Here is a 19819-nt window from a genome sequence, read left to right on the forward strand (position 1 = left end):
TGTCAACGTGTATAAAAAAGGCTCAATACATAGGAACAATTGTATTAATATCATGAATTTAGTAAATACTTCGCAGGAGTACCTACTAATTTCATGATTAATATTAGAGCTTGATTAATCACTACTCGGCTTTGTGTACCTCGTGTACCCTCAAATTGATTGAACACGCAGGAATACCCAATTAGAAGTTTTTAAGTGCACAAATCGAATCAATACAAATTATGATTACCGTTGCGTTTTTTTTATTTTTTTTTCTTTGTTTCCTCACGATGTTTTTCTTCATCTGGGAGCAAATGAAAGTTTATGAAAACTACTATACATTGAGTCAGATTTAGTATACAAACTCATGTGGCACGCGTAGAATTCGAAACTGGGACCTTTCGATTACAGAAGGGAGGTCTTAACCACTACGCCACCACCGCTATATGATTAAAATATAAAACACCGTATTTAGTTCTTAAACTGTATATTATTTTATTAATTACTATTTCATTTAAAAATAAAATTGTGCTATCCTATAATATCACCGTATCTTCGCAAACTCCATCAATACAACTTATATTTATTTATCTATGAGTATTGGTTCGGTCAATTGACCTTGACTTTGTGGTTCTGTAGATACTCGTGTCTGAACCTCTTGTTCATCGCCATCCCAATCTTTATTCTTATCCATTCTGGAGCTATTTTAATGAAGAAGTACTGTAAAGAAAGGAAAAGTTTATAATTGAATTATGTCTAATGATAAATTTATGTTGTTTTTGTATTATATAGATACCTCTGTAAATTATAACTTCTGGTCTGTAATACCTTCCATTTATACCAGGGGGACCATGGGTATCTGCTACTTCACAATTAACGCTAATCATTTTATCTATAGTTTTGAGGTAAAACTGTGAAGACAATTAAAATTATTGTAATTTGATCTGAGTAATCGACATTATTGTGTCAGAATTTAGTATATAAGAATTCAGTATATATCTACATTATGATAAACATTCCACATTTTGTTCATTTAAAAAGTTACGCACAAAAACATTTTTAGTTGGTAAGTTGTTATTTTCAAAATAAAAATCAAATCATGTATACATTTAGTGAATAATAAACGGCCACTTTTTTACGTCAGTAATATTTACATAAGCTACAAACTACTTACTAACATTTAAGAACGAAAAGAAATGCCGAAAGAAACTCATTTCAAGAGAAAATTTTCTTTCGTCTCCCCGAGTTTCCGCTTTCATGTCATGTTATCCTTTACGAGGGCGTCACAGCCCCGAAAGATACCGAAGCACGCGAAGATAAGGGAGAGAGAGATTGTCTGTACCTACATAAAGTAGATAACTACCTGAATTCCATGCAGCCAAAAGCCAGTAGTGTTGTGCACCCTGCCAAGCGTCTCCACGGCGTGTCGCGAGTATGTCTCCGCGTCAGGTACCAACAAGCTCCCTTCTAGAAGCTTCTGTGAGAACGCGTTGATCTTCGTGGACACAAACATGGGGCTGAGATGCTGAACGTAGATGCCTTTAGGCGCGTACTCCTCGCGGAGGGCGAGTGTGAAGCTGCGGATATAGGCCTGAAGGGGAATGTGCAAATTTATCGATTACTGCATTATCATCTAAGGTTAGCATACACCATGTGTCTAATGTGTTTGACATACAGACCATAGCTCAGTTCAGGCAACAGTCCTTTACAATCTTTCGACTTAAATTTTTAATTGTTTTTAATCTTTATTTCTATTTCTGTGTCTATATTTACGAATTTATTTTACTCTATAATTTTAAGATTACAAGTGTAAGATTGTGGAGAAAAATAAATACATTTTGTATGTAAAGTTCTATTTTATCGTGTGTGTTTTTGTTAACATGTGCCTAATTTCATCATTGTTTTTTAAGCACGATCACCACACAACCAGTTGTTAGATTTAGCAACAAAAAAACATTAACGCCCCCTTGGAACTATATCTTAATACCTAGACTTTGCTTAGTTGGAGCCAAGTCAGTTGTAAAATATGTAGTTTCGTTTAATTTCTTCTTGAGGTATAGAAGGTAACCTTGGTGGCAGCGTATATAGATTTATACCTAATATCGGTGCATTTCTTCTTGAAGTAGTTACCTTGGTGGCGGCGTATATGGTCATCAAGGGCAGCGGCTGTAGCTCGGAGCCCGAGGACACGTTGACGAGAGCGCCTCGCCCGCGCGCCGCCATGCCGGGCAGCACGCAGCGCGACAGCACCGTCACAGCGCCCACGTTCACGTTGATCAGCTCCCACACTTTGCTGGGGGACAGCTCGCAGACCGTGCACGGGTAGTCGTAGTTGATGCCGACGTTGTTCACTTGAATTTAACACATATTTAAATACTATAATGGATAGATGATTGTCTGTCTTGCGTAAGACATCATCATAACATAACAGACCTTTTGCCTGCCCACTGCAAAGCATAAACCTTTGATCATTTAAGCTAAACTTTTCTATCTTGTGCTAATCTAAACCGCATAGGATCTTGACGATGTTATCTACCCATCTCAATGTTGGCTTTCCGATACTTCTTTCCAATTGCGTTAGACAAAAAGGATTAATTCCACCTCGTGATATGAGTACAGATTATAGAGAGCTCTGTGGTATGAACACTGCTATTAAAAGGCATGGATTTGATTGTCGTTGCTGAATTTTTCTCGAAGATCTAAATTTTATCATATCATTACAATACAGTGAGTTTGCTCTTCATTAGACAGGAATTGACTGGATCATAAACACCTTCTTTTCCACTAACCACTTCTAAATTAATGCTCAACGCGTTAAGGGTGAATTTCACGAGCGTTTGAATGCGGCGTGTGACGCTCATTAGTGTCCGACATTTTTTTTTTTTTTAATAAAAAATCTTTTCTTTTTTCATTTAAACATTTACAAAATGAACATTGTACCAGTACTGTATTTATTTCTAAATATATGATAGTGTATGATACAATTTAGTAAACACTAATGAAAGCCCGCGGCGGAGTTAGGCTAAGTGCGACTTCACGGGTAAAACAGCCAATTGGTCAGATCAGTCGTCGGTCGGTGGATCGTTTAGATACGATCGAGGTAACAGCGTGTAGGAGTTCCAGTGCTCACCTAGTATTCCTATGGGTATGTCTTTCAGTTCCTCTTCAATCTTCGCGTACACCTCAGCACCTTTACTAAAATCTGCCACTATTATTTTCGTCTTCACATTGTATTCTTTTTCTGCAATAAAAAAAATTATACACACACATTTTTTTCAACTGTTTTAAAGAAGTTATACTGCTTAGATAGATGACAATTTTTTTATTTTGGTGACTATTCGATTGTTCATAAACAAAATCACATATTTTCGGACTCGTCCAAACGCTCCGAACTAAATGATACTCTAACGTGAAAAAAGCTATGTTTGCTCGACACCTATCTTAACTATTGCTTTTATGGTGACGAATTCTTAATTATATCTATTTTGTTTAGAGCATACATATTCTTTACAATTTTTGACCTTGTCATATATCATTCTAAGTATGTTTACGGTTTGCAGTATCCACACTGTTAAGTTCTGTCAACATAATGACAACAACAAACATTTACATTACATTAATGTAATAAAGTGTCAATATTTATTAGTAGTTAGGTACATCGTGCACAGTCTCCTTTATGTAACCATAAAATGCACTATCACACGCTCCTTAAGTTTCATTTCATTTAACATTTTACGCATCAGGGTTGTCAGTGGATATGAAACCTGTGGTGAAGTTACACTAACATAGGTAAGTATGTGCCTTATGATTCGTGAATCGAAACCGACAACCGAAAAAAAGAAAGGTAGCCGGACCGAAAAACGACTAACGCGCGAAAAACGTTGCTGCTTTGTCATTGCGATAAATAAAATCACACGTATATACTATGTACGCAGTATTCACGCATTCGCAACGGCATGTGTTCGACGACAGTGTGGAGCTGGCATAAAAGTTCACATCAAACTATGCCGTCCCGATCAACACGCTGCAAGCAGTTTATTCACCCACCGATCTGACCAGCCACCGCGCTCAGCTTGTCAGGGTTCCTGCTGATGAGCACCACGCTGCACCCTCGCCGAGCCAACTCCAGTGCGTATTGCTTGCCGATGCCGTCAGTACTGCCTGTGACCGCTGGAAAACACATATTTTTCAATTTAGTTTCCATTTAGATTGCTTTAGCATAGTCTGGTGAAATTTGTGTATTTTATACATACACAAAAAATTTAGAAATTATATAAAAGAAGTACTTTGTAAAAAGGCATATTACAAGTCTGACGATTATGTGAACGACAATAATGTTTGGCCCAAGCATGGCAGTATCCTCATAACATATGTAATTGGTTTATGATATTATTACGTACGTGTTGTACATTTAGCTTTTTATTTTATAAATATATGTATATTTTGTGTGACAATTTTCAATTATTTTATTGGAAATTCAACTTTATTACTATATTTATTCATTCAAATTTTGACATTTTTAATAATGATGTAAATTCGTCCTCCTAATTTTTAATATATGTATAAGACCTATATTTGTTAATTGACGTCTTTGGAGAAAAGGCTGCGGTGAAGTTTGTTGCGCCGCTTCTTCTTCACCTGCGCTTTGGAAGCCGGCAGTAGACTTAGTTTAAGTAATTTTGACGTCAATAAGTGATGTATATCATCCTAAATTGAATAAAGAATTTTGAATTTGAATTTGAATTTGAATTTATAAACATAATAGAAGGCAAAATAGAAGCGAAAAGGAAAGCCAAGAAGGGCTTATATGGACTAAAGGAGACAGCAAGATTGATATCGCACAGTGAGGTCAAAACAATGGCTGAGGATAGAAAGAGATGGAAGGAACTTCACCGACAAATAACGATGATAATGAAGATTATAATTTGGAATATCCAGGATACATTTCAGCTTAAAATTCAGGGTCAAAAAAGCTCGTTTAAATGTTACCTACGTCTATTTGTAATGGAGTTTGATCATACCACGTCACGCTGTATATTATTAACAAAAATTCTTGTGGGAGTTGAACCCCAAGCAGAAGGTAGTAAACCTCGGCTATAAATTTCGTTTGCAATCAACAAATGCCGTACCTTATTAGTGATTTCGTGACAAAACTGTAATCTCCCGTAATTTACGTATCTTATGCTTCGCCTTTCCGGCAGTAAAATTGGATTGAGATTGCATCAAAATGCGAGATAGATTGTTGCGATTCTCAATAACTAGTACCTACTGCTTTGCGAATCCGCCTCGTGGCAACATTACAGACAAATCACTTTGCTGCCTACCAGACATAATAAATTCAAATTCAAAATTCAAATTCAAATCATTTATTCAGAAATTAGACCTTCACAGGCACTTTTTCTCGTCAATCTTTATATTTATAGTTATTTCTCACAAGCTACAAACTACTGATGCGTGGTACAAACTACTGATGATAGAGGCAACTGGTCTTTGCAACTAAGTTTGAAAACTAAAAATTACTTTCCGTAGAAATGTGGCTATTGTAAATTAATAATAATGAAATATTTTTGAAGAATATAGAAAATTACCGATATCAACAAAAAAAAATGAAAGAAAATTACTTAAAACTATAGTTAATTTCAAACACGAAATTGCGGGCACAACTAGTGTCAAACTAAAATTTAAATTGCTAATAATTATTATCCATAAACAAACTTGCTAGATCTTCTTCGTATTCATTTATTCTAATTTTAAAAAAAAGTTCCTGTCGAAGTGATGGAAAACACACTGTTTTTCATATTTCCAATGTATAAGGTATATAACTATATATACAAAATACCACGAAACAAAACAAACACGTAGGACGTTACTAACGACCACATGCTGTCTCGTTTTCCCATATTGTACACGCATCGTGTAAAAAAAGGAGCGAACTCGTGGACGCAACGACGTGCTACGTGTTTTATGTTTCATAGTATACCTCCAGTAAGTTTACTAAAACCGGTGCCACAATTTTGGATGATAATTGACTAGAACAGCAGGGTCTTGCGGTCTGGATCGTGGTTAGATCATGAACGGAGCCAAGGACCCGTGGTGCGTGTAATGAGGACCTTCTAAAAATCTCCCGATCACCCTTCACTTTCAAAAATTGGTATATTGTAATTTACGCCCACTTAAATAGGTACTATAATAATTCGTGTAGCATTTCATACATTACAATGTTATCCTCTGATTACTAAAGTAACTCTGTATACAATGTAGCGTGTGGCCACGTTTCTTAGGAAAGTAATTTTGACGTGACAACGTCTTAAATTAGGTTGCGGCTGGGAGTCACTTATGAAAAAGTGTAACGTCCGGTAACGTTACGATGAGTCACCGAACGAGAGAGAGGCCCGCCGAATGCCTTGCGTCTCTCTCCCACTCAACTATGATCGGTCTGCCGCGCGCGTAAAAAGACGTTGTCACGTAAATTCTTCGCCCGTAAAACCGACTTTACAGGCAACCATTTTTTTTTAGTTTGCATTTCCTTTCAGTTTCTTGTCTTGTCTTTGCCGATTTGATGGCTCTAGCATGTCTGGTAGGCAGCAAGTAAATTTATCTGCAGGTAAATTACTGTTACGTCTGTTCCGATCCGACGAGGCGACTAAGGAATACAGCCTAGGTAACTGATAGGCAACAACAGCAAGGAGGGTTGACGCTAAGCAGGCAGCAAGGTTGTAAAATCACAACAAATCAAAATTTGTTGTGATTTTACAAGTGCAGAGATGAGAGGTGTAACTCTGTATAACTCAGATATTGTTATTCGAAAGTGGTCCAAATAAAAAAACGTAACAACGTAACGTAACGTAACGTTTTTTATAAATACAATTGTATAAATTAATAATAATAATTAGAAAGGAGTCAATTTGTGTGTTATCTGGCCTCATACAGGTTAAGAAAATGTTTTATTAGAATTTAATATATTTTATTGACAATTTCAGAAACTCTGCCACCGTAATTGGTGCCTTTTGTGCCCGGTACAAAACGGGTGATTCTAGATTTTTTTTTTTTATATTTTGACACGAAACTTATTGTGGCTTTTTTTAATACGTTAATATTTTTTGGTCGAAGCTTGTGCTGATGAAGCATTGTGATCGCATTTAGCAATAACCTACATAAAAAGTCTGTAATAAATTGTTTACAATAACCATAAAACAAAGTAATTTGCCAATAAACCCAAATGCTTCCCATCTATAAATATATATACAGACAGACCAAACCCATATAATAAACTCTTAACGGCAACTTTGTAGCGCATGACCTGTGTGGTAACCACGTTGTAACTGACTGTGCAATCATGATGGAAACTTAACTCTCACAGAGATCATAACCTTAAAATTGTGAAGAATACAAGCCAGGTAGAAGTGGCATTCATACTTCCATACTAATATCATAAATGCGAAAGTATGTCTACCTTTCACGGTAAAACCGCTAGGATTTTGATGAAATTTGGTATAGCTATAGTTGATGATTCGATGTCAAACAGAGGCTACCGCGAGCGAAGCTGCAAGCAACATCTAGCAATTAATAATGTCATACTTATTTTATGGCATTTAAATTGTAGCATTACAAAATGCACATTTATCCGCTCAGTTTAAACTTATAAGTATTTTTTCACGTCAGTAACGAAATCATCCTAAGTTAAATAAATAATGTTGATTTTAAATTGAATTTTTATAGGTGTGTTATTTTGGTGTCCGATAACACACATAGGACTCCAAAGATCTGAGGTGAGGCACATGTCATTTCTATTTGACTTGCTATTCCAAGCTCTGTGCACCTGTGTGTCTGTCTGTAATAAAATCTAATCAAACTTTTCACAACCCTAACGATAATATGCAGCTAAAATGTGATGATCAATAAAGATATAATTTGAAATATCGTACGACATTACACGATTTGTACTAAAATACTAAAAGTAATTTAGTTTAAAATACTAAAAGTATTTTAGTTTAAAATACTAAAAGTATTTTAGTTTAAAATACTAAAAGTATTTTAGTACATATTTAAATACCCAAATTATAAGTCAGTTCGAAAACCAATCGATCACTGAAAAAAATTTTTTTTTAAATAGGACTACGATTGCGTGCCGTGAATATATAAGGCACTATTTTCAAGAATCTTTTTTTTTATTAATAAATAAATATTTGTAATATATTAAGATCCGATTAGTGGACAGTTAAATCACCTTTAAAATTTACTTATCTCATAAATTATGTTCATAAATATACCTACATCGAGTGGTAACAATGTATACCTATTTTGGCGTAATGTTTCAGTAACTTTTCTTCCAAATCAGATTTGTGTGATTTGCCATACTTATAAATTGATGTACTCGTATTTAATTTTGCTTTAGACAGACAGACCTCGACACAAAAAAAACAATATTTGTAAACTATTGATAAACAGATTGACAATGTTGTTTTTTTATTATTTTTTGTTGATCTCTGTTATTGTCGCTGTTGCGGGACTTAACGGTTTTAATTGGACAAATCACTTTAAAATCATATAGTCATATCGCAAATATTTTAAGATGTTTCCTTAATAATAAAATTACGCTAATTACGCCTTTGCATATGCACAAATACGCTCACAAAGAACGTATTCCGGGTTTTTTTTTCGCGAAATATTCTGGTTCTTTCTTGCTTCAAGGGCAATGATTGTGGTTTTATTAAACTGGTCTTTATTGACGTATATAATAGAACAACCACTTTATTTATACACTTTTTTGCTCCGAAAGCAAAATAGAACGTTAAATATAATTCACACAAGTCAATAAAATAAAATTAGGATGTTGTTTATTGTTGCAATGAAAATATGAAAAAAACGTCTCCTCCGTTTCAACAATATCGTTTCATACTAATACTAGACTTATACCATAGACTATACTGCCATATTATATATAAATATATATATAATATGGTCATTAAAACAAACCACGAAGCAATTTGAATAAACAATTTCATGTAAATATATGAAACAATCACAAATAGCATAATAGGCGTGAGTTTACATAATTTGCGTTAATATCTATTCATTAAATCATTATGTAATGTATTAGATATACATGTATAATCTCTATAATTTATGGCATTACGGTAACAATAAATATTTGTTCGAGAATAATAATGGAGATGAAAATATTCACAAATATATTAACTATGGTTTCGACGACATACATATAGGGATCACATGGCCAACCCTATGTGAAGCTCGTGTGTTGCCGGTTGCATTCACGGCTGCGGTGCTGAAGCCTGAACCCGCTTAAAAATAAACCTTTAAATCATTAAGATTCGGCGATGTTTTTGCAACTAAAACAAACAATAGTACACCGTTTTAGCAACAAAACACACATGACACGAGGACTGAATGAAATATATGATCGAAGGAAAAATTGACGCTAAAAAAGGAAAAGAAAAGCTAATAAAGGCATTATTACATGAAATATAAGACAAGACAAAGGTCATGCAGGAAACAGAGTTGAATGGAAAAAAAACTCCATCGACAAGAACCTCATTCTTTAATTCATTATCATCATATCGAGTGTGTTATCGCTAACACTGGTGTCAGATTATATTCAAGTCGCCTAAACGCACCTGACATTACTTTTGCGACTACTTACCGCCATCTAGTGGCAGATAGTAACTGTCCACCAGTGTGCAGGTTCCCTCACGATGTTTTCCTTCACCGGAAGCAAGTGGTGGTCTATGAAAACTATTCAGATTGGTACATAAATATATATGGCACGAGTAGGATACGAACCTGGGAGCTGTCGATCCACCGCTTCGCTTAATAATCGATGGTGAAGACAAGAAAAAAATTCTGTTTAAAAATCTTTTATCCTAAGGTGGCAACAGCACTTCAAGTTAACCTGCATAAACACATGTATGTCGCAGTAATAACAGCGGGTTTACAATTAATTTGGGTAGGTTGATGTGCTGTTGACTGTACCTTGGGTAGATGCTTTATGCGAAGTTTGATATCAACACTCCTAAAAAGTACTAAAAAACCTTGTTTGCTGAAAAGTAGTTACTGTAACGAATACCTCCTTACTAACAGCACTACCCTTATTAAGAGTACTAATATGTATTAACTTCAAACTTCACATAAAGGTACGTCACCTTACGTATATCACCTTTACTTATAGGTAGTTTATAAACACATTAACCAGTGTATGTAGGTATTTCGTTCGGACACAAATCGAATACTATGTAGAGGAATCTTTATTGATATGACATAACTCGAGAACTTAGTATAACGCGATTTGCGCAAGAGTTCGCTCAACCCGACACAATAAGAGAAACATTCCTTTGTTGATGACATTTTTTTGAAACTCAAACTACTTAGTAATTATGCCGGGGCGCAGCTAGTAATTATTGCATGCTTGAAAGGGAAAACTGTTGGTCCTTAAATTGTATGTACCACCTATACATTTATGTATATATACTACCAGTACCTGTCCTGTAACCAAAGTAAGTGATGGCCATGTAAACAAACACATATGGCAAGAGTAGGATTCGATCCCGGGACCTTTCTATCATACAGACCACTTCAAATTTCCATCAGTCTCGCGTTACATAACAACAAATGACAATACCAAATAAGATTCTGCCAATATTTACCGAGCGATGCAAGCAAACATTACGCCACACACCTCGCAGCAAAATTCAAGCACAATCGATCTGTTGAATTAGTAATTGATGAAATACAGAGATAAGACCTAGTTTTCTCGTCTTATTCCGCAATCGATATGAGAAAGCACAGACAACGTAGATAAAAAGTTTGCAAATTGTAAAACAAATGTGCCTCCGCCTTGATTCTTGATTCTGACAAAAAAAAACTATTTAACAATACAAATAGGTATGTACAATTGACATTTAGGCTCATGTTTATTGCACCTTGCCACATATTACGGTAAGATTTGCATTTTTGGACCACAGTTTGATGAAAGTAAATCATTTCGTCATAGAAATGTTGATGGTAGAGTAAAGTGACAATGAGGCAATTCAATTCATCGTAGGAGTTCTCACTACCATATGCAGAAACCATTAGTAGCTCAGACATTAGCAGACATACGAGTACAGTTGGACATATAGATTGCGCAAGCGCCGTCGCAGTGACGGCTTCATTGTGTTCGCCGCAAGAGGCTGACCTGTGACTTGCATGCGAAATTGTGATCGTTTGGCAATTCCTGAGAGCTATCACTGTGTTCCTGTGATTTAGGTCCTAGAAGGACTTATTTGCAGTAGTTTTTTTTTTCAAAAGCATGCACCTCTTTCATCTCTGCATGTTCCTAATTGCGATCGGGGTTGTGAAGCCGCGAAGCCCGGCGTCAGCATAAAGGAAACCCTAAAATTTTGAACATTTGGCTGTGTTGTTATATATATATACCGGTCTATCTGCATATGGTACCTAGTAGCTACCTATTTGTCACGCCAGCCTGCTTCTACGAAAACTTGTCTTAAAATGATTTGAATGTGTTCTTTGTCATTAGTTGTTTGTCATGTTTGGATAATTACAAGTTTTTTACAAAAATGTCATTTTTGACGCAAGCTTCTTTTTTGTCAGAGAGATGACAAAAACATCATGCCGGTGCAGTAAACCGCCGAGGAGTTCCCATGTTCGGAGACGTCCCTGGATGCACCCATCTACTCATGCTTATCGTAATAATGCACAGTCACCAAAATTAAACGTGTCTGTTGAAGATGTCTGATTCAAACTTGAGTTGCAATATTCCACCTAAGACAACAGAGACACACATTCATACATAGTTACTTTGCAAGCTAAATAAAAGCTTGTAATAAATATAGTTAAACAACTAAATCCTTTCAAAAAGTTGCTTTTAAATTTTAGACAAAGAGTAGGTAGGTACCTTCTTATTCAAACAAATTCACAATTAAATATTTGCATGCTAAATAGAGCTAATTAATAGTTCTAGGAAATTTAAAAATGCACACATTCAAATCATCCCATGCATACTTAATTAATAGACCTACTCACTTTTGTTTACGGCAATATAGTACCTAGGTACCATAGATAAATTAAATATATATAAAAGTTACTTACTTACCTAAAAAAGATTTATTTTAATTGGATGACAAAGAAATGCAGTTTTATAAGAGTCAAATCGTTACTTCTTACTTCAAACCGTTAATTTACATTAATTATGTAGATTAGGCGTTGGTCCGCATTGAATTTTCATGGAAAATTTTATTCACTAGTTGAATTTAAAAATTGATTAAAATCTAGTTACTAACTCGGCAAAGTTGATAAGTACTTATGCGTAAACACATCAACCGTAATCTGCTGGGCCGTGCAGGGCCGCAGGTCGCCAACATTAACATTGATTGATAAATGCATTTATAACCTCAAATTGAAATCAACAACTACGCTTTCATTCGATTTCATTCACTTACCAGCCCAGACTCCAAACTTCTTTGTCAGTGGTTCCACTTCCGAAGGCAGGAAAAAAGGGGATAGATATGACGTGATTTGTTCCAAGGGACTCCATAGGGAGTCTATAACTACAGCGCAAACAGCTACCACTCCTACAGACGATAAAAGTAATACAAACATAGCTGGTTTAAACAAATATAAATTAAAAAGTAAACTATTTTCGAAAATAGAAAGTTTGGTGTTGTTTTTAGCGCGTTATTTATAGAACTGCGATAGGCGAAAGCGCGACTTTGCGTCATGACGCAGCGACATACACTGAACTATGTTCAAGTTACCGGTTGATCGTCCGTTGGAAACCAGCTGGGCGATGTGCTAATTGATTGTGCCCTTTATGAGACTACCACGTGGATTTAAGATAAATAAATGACGATGTAGCGATTACTTTGTTAAATAAAATTGGTGCCTAACTTGAGAAACAGAAATATCGAAACCTGACTACGAGATTTGACATTACTTCAACTTATGTATTCATATTTTACTAATGTACCAAATTTTTTTGGAAATCTATTCAGTATATTTTCCCAAGTTTCATCTGAAACTGAAACATTATTAGTTTTGCATAAGTATTAGGTACTAAGTAGGATATTTAAATGATTATATAGCTTACATTATCCATACTAATATTATAAAGACGAAATATATTTTATTTTTGTTTGTAATGAATAAATTTTGATGAAAAAACTTTGGCACAGAGATAGGCGAAACCTTCAGGAGTGACATAGGCTTTTTTTTATTATGGTTTTAGCCGAGCGAAGCTGGGGCGAGACGCTAGTTACCTAATATATATATTACCTAATACATTTTGACATTACATGGACTTCCATACTCGTAAATCCACCGCCATTTATTTTAGTATATAGGCATTACATTATATACATTACAGTATATAGGCTTGAGCATATAGCAATGCAGCAGATTTTAGGAGTGGCAAATTTTAAATGTTAATTTTCATCAAGTAACCTGTCCAAATGAGGAATATGACATGACCCGTCCACAAAGAATGCCTTGTTGAAAGAAAATTGTGTTAATCCGCCATTGACTAGGATAAATAAGAATAATGTATCTATAATATTAATTAAATTTGATTTTTAAACTAGCTATTGCATGAATATTCCATGAAATTTTACTCTTCTTTAACCCTTTCACCGCCAGAGTCGGATTAATCCGACCAATGTTATCGTGTCCATTTCGCCTAGGTCGTATATATCCGACAAAATAGCTGTGTTTGTTTTTAGTGGCTTTTCCGACTCGTCATGTTTTATATTGTCTTAAACTTGTTAAGCGTCGGGAAGCGCCTTGTAAAGAATGGATCGCAATAAGAAGTTAAAAACGAATTGCTTAACATTTATTGTTTTTCAATGGATTTGTTACATGTCATGTATGTACATACAAGAGCACTGTCCCGGATAGACAGGGGCGCGGGTTCAATTTCCACTCGATTCCAGAATTGTTTCATCATTTTGTATGCGCAACTGAAAGATCAACCTTACCATTCATGGGGAAAGGATTGTGGCAGTGGCGACACTAGACGTCGGCGACACTAGACGTCGGCGACGTCGTTACAAATCCTAACTAATATTATAAATGCGAAAGTAAGTTTGTTTGTTTGTTACCTTTCACGCTCTATCTACATCATCATAACATGTGGATCTGTTCATATAACACGTAATTTTTCATATAAAGCATGCAGGTCGCCAGATGGTAAGCAAACACTGCTGCCCGTGGGCACCGGCAACCCGGCCAGCAATTCTCATTCTTAATTTTATATCGAGTGCGAAAATGCAGATCCTAATTCACCGGCTGGTCCATAGCCTTGCGCATGCAGATGTTTGTTTAACGAAATTCCTAGGCAATATATTTAGAACAATGAGAAGTTGTAGCAATCACACCCACTAGCCTCTACATACCTATGAATACCTACACTAACTGGTCTTGAGGTCCGCTCCCTAAAAAAGAACCTTGTGTCAGCCAAGTATAGGTACTTAATAAAGCTTCCTACTGGTATAAAATTTTTGAAAATCGGTTCTATAGTTCCGAAGATAACCCTACACTACAACATACAAACTCTTTCTCTTTATAAGTAAGTACTTAATATTATTTTAAAGTATGTGTTCATTATGGCATTATTATTGAAAGGGATTTAAAAATAAAACTTTGAGAAAATTAGTAAAAAATATATATTTACAAAAATTCTTATACATACTTAGTAGGTACTTATATACATAGATAATTTTTTTGTCATTCCTGTTTCCCTGTAGGTCTCAACAAAAGTCCGATCCCCTGACGATTACACACATAAACAGTTAATTTCCGAAAATAAATTTAAAATATTTTATGCCGGTTCCACACTATGGCGGACTTCGCCGAACTTGACAGATTCGGCATACATTGCTAATTGTTCATTGCGGTAAATGTAAAAGCACTCATACAAACTAAGTACCAACGCAATGTATCGACGATATTATGTATCCAACATTACATGGTTTTCGCTTATAATATGTGATCGTCCAAATCCAAAGGTACCTTATGGCGCCCGGCACTTACGCCAATATTGCCGTTGTTTTGTATTCGAACGACGGCAATAAAGACCTTAGTGCCAGCCGCCATAAGGTCCCTTTTGATTCATTGCGTTATATACTACATAGTATAAAACAAAGTCGCCCATCCTACTTCTCCATATAGTCTTAAATCTATCATATACAATCAACAGCACACCAATCTTCCCAAATTCATTGGAATCACGCCCCTATCACCGCTGTAGAGAGATCCGATGATGGTAAATCGACGTGTAGTTGACTGTACTACGTACTCATACAGACGCAACCTGTGTGTCGGTCGGTTTGTTCGCATCTTGCTCCGAAACCTCTTCTTTCAAAGTCTTTATTCCTTGAATCTTGTTTCTTATCGTCTGAACCGGCGCTGGGGAAAAGAACAAAAAGTATTTAATGTTCGAAGAGCGCCATTTTCTATGTATAGTAAAAAAAAAAAAAATTTTTTTTCAGCTGTCAAACATTTTAAACACGTCGATGTCTATTGACACATAAAAAAAATTCAAAGTCCTGATCACAGATATTATACCTACATGTAATGTTCTTATATCTGTGGTCCTGATCAATATGCTTAATTAGTAACTCATGACTATTAAACTAACTACATAATTAACAATAAGGCACATTATAGCATGCAAGTTAGGTATTAATAAATAATTCGTTAACCTTTATTGACGACCTCGGCCGAAAAATCATAAAATCGAATCGTAATTATGATTTTTCAGATCAATAATTAAAAAAAAAATCAGTTTGAAATATTCATGTAGATTAATAAATAGCTTATTGCTTTGCGCATGCGGGGACATACCCGACTCGAAGGACCATATGTAAAAAATAGTATGAATTCAATGTTTTATTCTTTATCATTAATTTATGATTGAAAATTTTGTCCCAATCTTACTTTCATTATCTTATATTCATAGAACGAGACAAAACCTTAAAAGCGTATTTGTTATCAAGTATGTTGTGAATAGAGGGTTTATCCAATAAACAAACAAATACAATTTGTACAGTCAAATTAAATTAAACGTAAATATTATGTCATAAACAATAAAACTTTATGGTGATTTTAGTCCACAGTGCTAATGGACAGGTCAAGCGAGCGGTCGAACTGGATAGTGTATGTTAACGTGCTTGCACGCGATAGTTAATAAAGTAAATTATCATATTATTACGAATTCCAACGATTGATCCTCAGGTTCTGTTACAAGTCCAAGGCAGAAATTTGTAATGAGAATGGTTTACGACCATGCAATGGACCAAACGGCATTGGGAAGGCGGTGCCTGAACTCCGACGTTTTCTGGCTGGGGAAGAAACAGACGGAAGGAGACTGAATTACATTTATAATTTTAAAATAAATAATTTTAATGCCACCTCCACATCCGACGCGAATGCGTGAAAATGAGTGTTTTTATATAATGCCGCAAAGAATTTAAAAAACCGCTTCCATTTGGATGCAGTTTTGGTTCGCCCGTTGATGAGCTACGGTGCCACCATAGATGTAGAACTATTTAATTACATCTATGGGTGCCACGTACACAAACAGACAGACACACTTCGGTCAAACTTATAACAAAGAACAAAGATATTAAGGGGTAATATCTTTTTGCGTCGGGAGTTAAAAACCAGCATAAAAAAAATAGTTAAATAAGTTAAATAGTTGTCTTATTCAAAATTAGGTTATACCTTTTACCTTCTTATAGTAATCTTAAATTTAGTATCCCCTAACCAGTAACCCACAGACTTACTCAATCTGTGTCAGGTACTTAAGTACTTGACGTTTGTAATTTTTATTTTTTCAATGCAGAAATCTATCGAAGACAACAGGGGGCGATCTTTGCCCCACAGTGGGACATTTAAATAGCGTATTAAAAAACATATTTCTTTTTTTCAATCATATTGAAACAGGCGTCCATGATGTAATTTAGCCGCGGTTCGGAGCTAGTAAGTATAGACTGTAAATAAATTATTGTGTTCGACGAAATCACCACAAATAAATAGATCGTAACGAGAGACCCTTAATTAGGTGCTACTAGGATTTAATCAGCGGATGATGAGGTAAACAAAGGGTAATTCACTCTGGGTTGCTGCAAGATGAAATCTAATCATATATTTCATGAACACAGTTATACAGTATAATATTTTGTACACTGCACAAGTTTTGAGAGCGGATACCACAGGCGTATACAGATGATGTAACTAAGTCAATATGTAAAGAAATAAATCTGAAAATCTGTGTCACCTAAATTTTATAGAAACTATTGCGGGTAATGCGACTGTTAAGGAACTGCATTCACCACACATGTTGAAGTAATGTTCTTCTGTCTGGGATCCACCACCACAACATACACATACATTCAACCGCAGATACTCCAGTCCAGAGAGGAATTTTGAAAATTTTACCCGGAAGGGGGTGAAAGGGGTGAAAAACTTTTATACTTTTTGAAAGTTTTACACCGTTGAAGTTAGTGAGTTAAAATTTTGGATTTTAGTTGTTTACAACAAATTAATGAATAGGTAGGTACGTGATTCAGATTTTTCTGAAAATTAATCCTCAACCCCTTCAAAGGGGGGGTGAAAGATTGTATGGGACTTGATACAGTTTTCAAGATAAAAAGCTGAAAATTGGTACACATACCCTCATAATTTTTCTTAAAGATGAGCGAGATTTTACTATAAAATTCTCGCGGGCGAAGCCGCGGGCAAAAGCTAGTACTTATAAATAAGAATGATCTAAAGTAGGTACCTATCTTTCTCTTCGGAAGGCATACGAAATTTATTCAAATATGTCAACATTTAACCTATACCACAGGAAAATGTATGCAATTATGTATATATATATATATTTATATATATATATATATATATATATATATAATAGACAGATGAGTATGGTGTATTTATAGAATTCTTTTAAATGATCACTTACGTATTCATTAAACAGAATAATAAGCCTTATAGAATAATAAATTGTAAAAACGAGCGGAAACGAGTGCATCGTTAATTTTTTAACACCCAACGACAAAATCGACAAAATTAACGTGTCTGTTTGTCTGTCCATACCATATATCATAGCAGCCAAACGGCTGCAAAAGCTATGTCCGCGAAATGCTGCTTTTCTAGCGGATTAGAGGGTGACAGCAACTTTTGAGTCGGGGATTTTGTTAAATTTTTATTTTATTGCAGGTCTTTCTTTTTTTTACTTTCTCAATCATGTAAATCAGGAAGCTACTTTTTTGCGTATGTTTCTGTGCCCTCGACCTTATCGCAGCATGGAAGACCCTGGACCACGGAAGTAGGTAAGTACCTACTAATTTCGTCTGTCTTTCCATTCCGACCAACTGATGTGACCCAACTGAAGCAGATCAACTGTTTTTCGTTGTCAACTGAACAACTTTTAGGTTAGTATTTTGAATAATCTTTGTTGTATTTTACTTCAAATTCAAATAAATTATTGCTTTTTACATTGTACCGTAGGGAATCTAATACAATGTAAACCCTTTTGGGTATTGCAATTTATCAAACGAACGAATATTACTTACTTTTTTTAAAAATTAGATACCTATCTTCAAATCAAATTACCGTTTTTATCTTGTTCGTGAAATATAATTCTGTGTTTATTTAATGTTTATGATCCAAAGCATGAAAACTCAATGTTAACTAGCTGATTTCGTGATAAAGAAAATTGTAAAAATAAAGTAAATTTTAGTATAAACTGAAGATAATAGGTAGGTATTTAACTAAATCGAAACTAGGCTTCTCTAATTATCTTGTTAGGCAGAACAATTCCAAATTTGTTAATTAATTATGACCTTCATTAAATTTAAGTTGAAGAAAAAGACAAATACCTATGTATAACTAAGCCATGCCCTGTGGCTTCGCTTCCGTAAGATACTTCGGGATAAAATGTACATTATGTGATGTTGTAGAAATCCATGATGCAGTTCTTAACAAACATCCGCACACATGCACTCACTGACTTTCAAACTTTCACATTTAACAATTAGTTGCGCCCCGGGCTTCGCTCCCATGGGAATTTCTGGAAAAAAGTAGGTATTCACCCTATTCCAGGTTATATTCTACTGTGTACCAATGGTACCAATGGATATAGAGTGGTCTTATTCTAGGGCGGAACCACACGCTTAATCAGCCTACCAGTTACAATCATTTAATAGCCTAACTACCATTACCTACTTAGAATTTTTTCTATTCATACCTACCTACACTGTCATATGTTCAACCTTGACACTGGAAATTAGTCGTTTTTGTGAGCGAGGTGAAGACAACAACAAAATCTTACCGGATATAACAACGCACTTCCTCCACGTCCCACTTTCGTTCCTCACACAGACTCGAGCAAAGAGTTCCAGTGTTGCCAACATAAACAATATAGCCAACAAACTAAATATTATAATTTGTAACATGACGAAGGTTTTCGCACAAGCGTTTCCGCTGACCGCCAGATAAGAACTGAGCAGACATGATTCCTGCCGGCTATACTTTATCGGCAAACAGTTCGAATTTTTACGTATTCGACGTACATTGCTGGTTTTTATTGCGGCAAATAAAAGCTCTCATACAAATTACGCAACGTTCACTCGCATCAGGATTTGTCAGAGTTCACTAGTGTTTAGCCGGCAAAGGTATGGATCGGTGGTTATAATCACTACGTGTGAGGCAGAAAAATATGATTCTATAAATAAATCAAAGAAATAAGTATATAATTAATTTAGATTATGAAGTGAAATGGTGCCTGTGAAGTTCTAATTTCCGTCTTGTTTGTTCTGTCGAATTA

At 35.2% G+C, this 19819-nt stretch overlaps 1 protein-coding gene and 1 long non-coding RNA gene across 2 annotated transcripts; both read right to left on the reverse strand.

Annotated features, from left to right (window-relative positions):
- Nucleotides 1-449: 449 nt before the first annotated feature.
- On the reverse strand, nucleotides 450-12739 carry LOC128671912 (inactive hydroxysteroid dehydrogenase-like protein 1). Its single transcript, XM_053748753.1, has 6 exons — nucleotides 12435-12739; nucleotides 4027-4149; nucleotides 3110-3220; nucleotides 2110-2330; nucleotides 1343-1570; nucleotides 450-699 (listed from the first exon to the last, which is right to left on the reverse strand). The coding sequence occupies exons 1-6, from the start codon at nucleotides 12592-12594 to the stop codon at nucleotides 589-591; spliced, it is 954 nt and encodes a 317-aa protein (XP_053604728.1). The 5' UTR covers nucleotides 12595-12739; the 3' UTR covers nucleotides 450-588.
- Nucleotides 12740-14636: 1897 nt separating this feature from the next.
- Nucleotides 14637-19819, reverse strand: LOC128672027 (uncharacterized). The gene is made up of 2 exons (XR_008404896.1): nucleotides 19325-19819; nucleotides 14637-15393 (listed from the first exon to the last, which is right to left on the reverse strand). It is a non-coding gene; the product is annotated as an uncharacterized LOC128672027 (long non-coding RNA).

Source organism: Plodia interpunctella, chromosome 1 (assembly GCF_027563975.2).
Source record: "Plodia interpunctella isolate USDA-ARS_2022_Savannah chromosome 1, ilPloInte3.2, whole genome shotgun sequence".
Lineage (NCBI taxonomy): Eukaryota > Metazoa > Arthropoda > Insecta > Lepidoptera > Pyralidae > Plodia > Plodia interpunctella.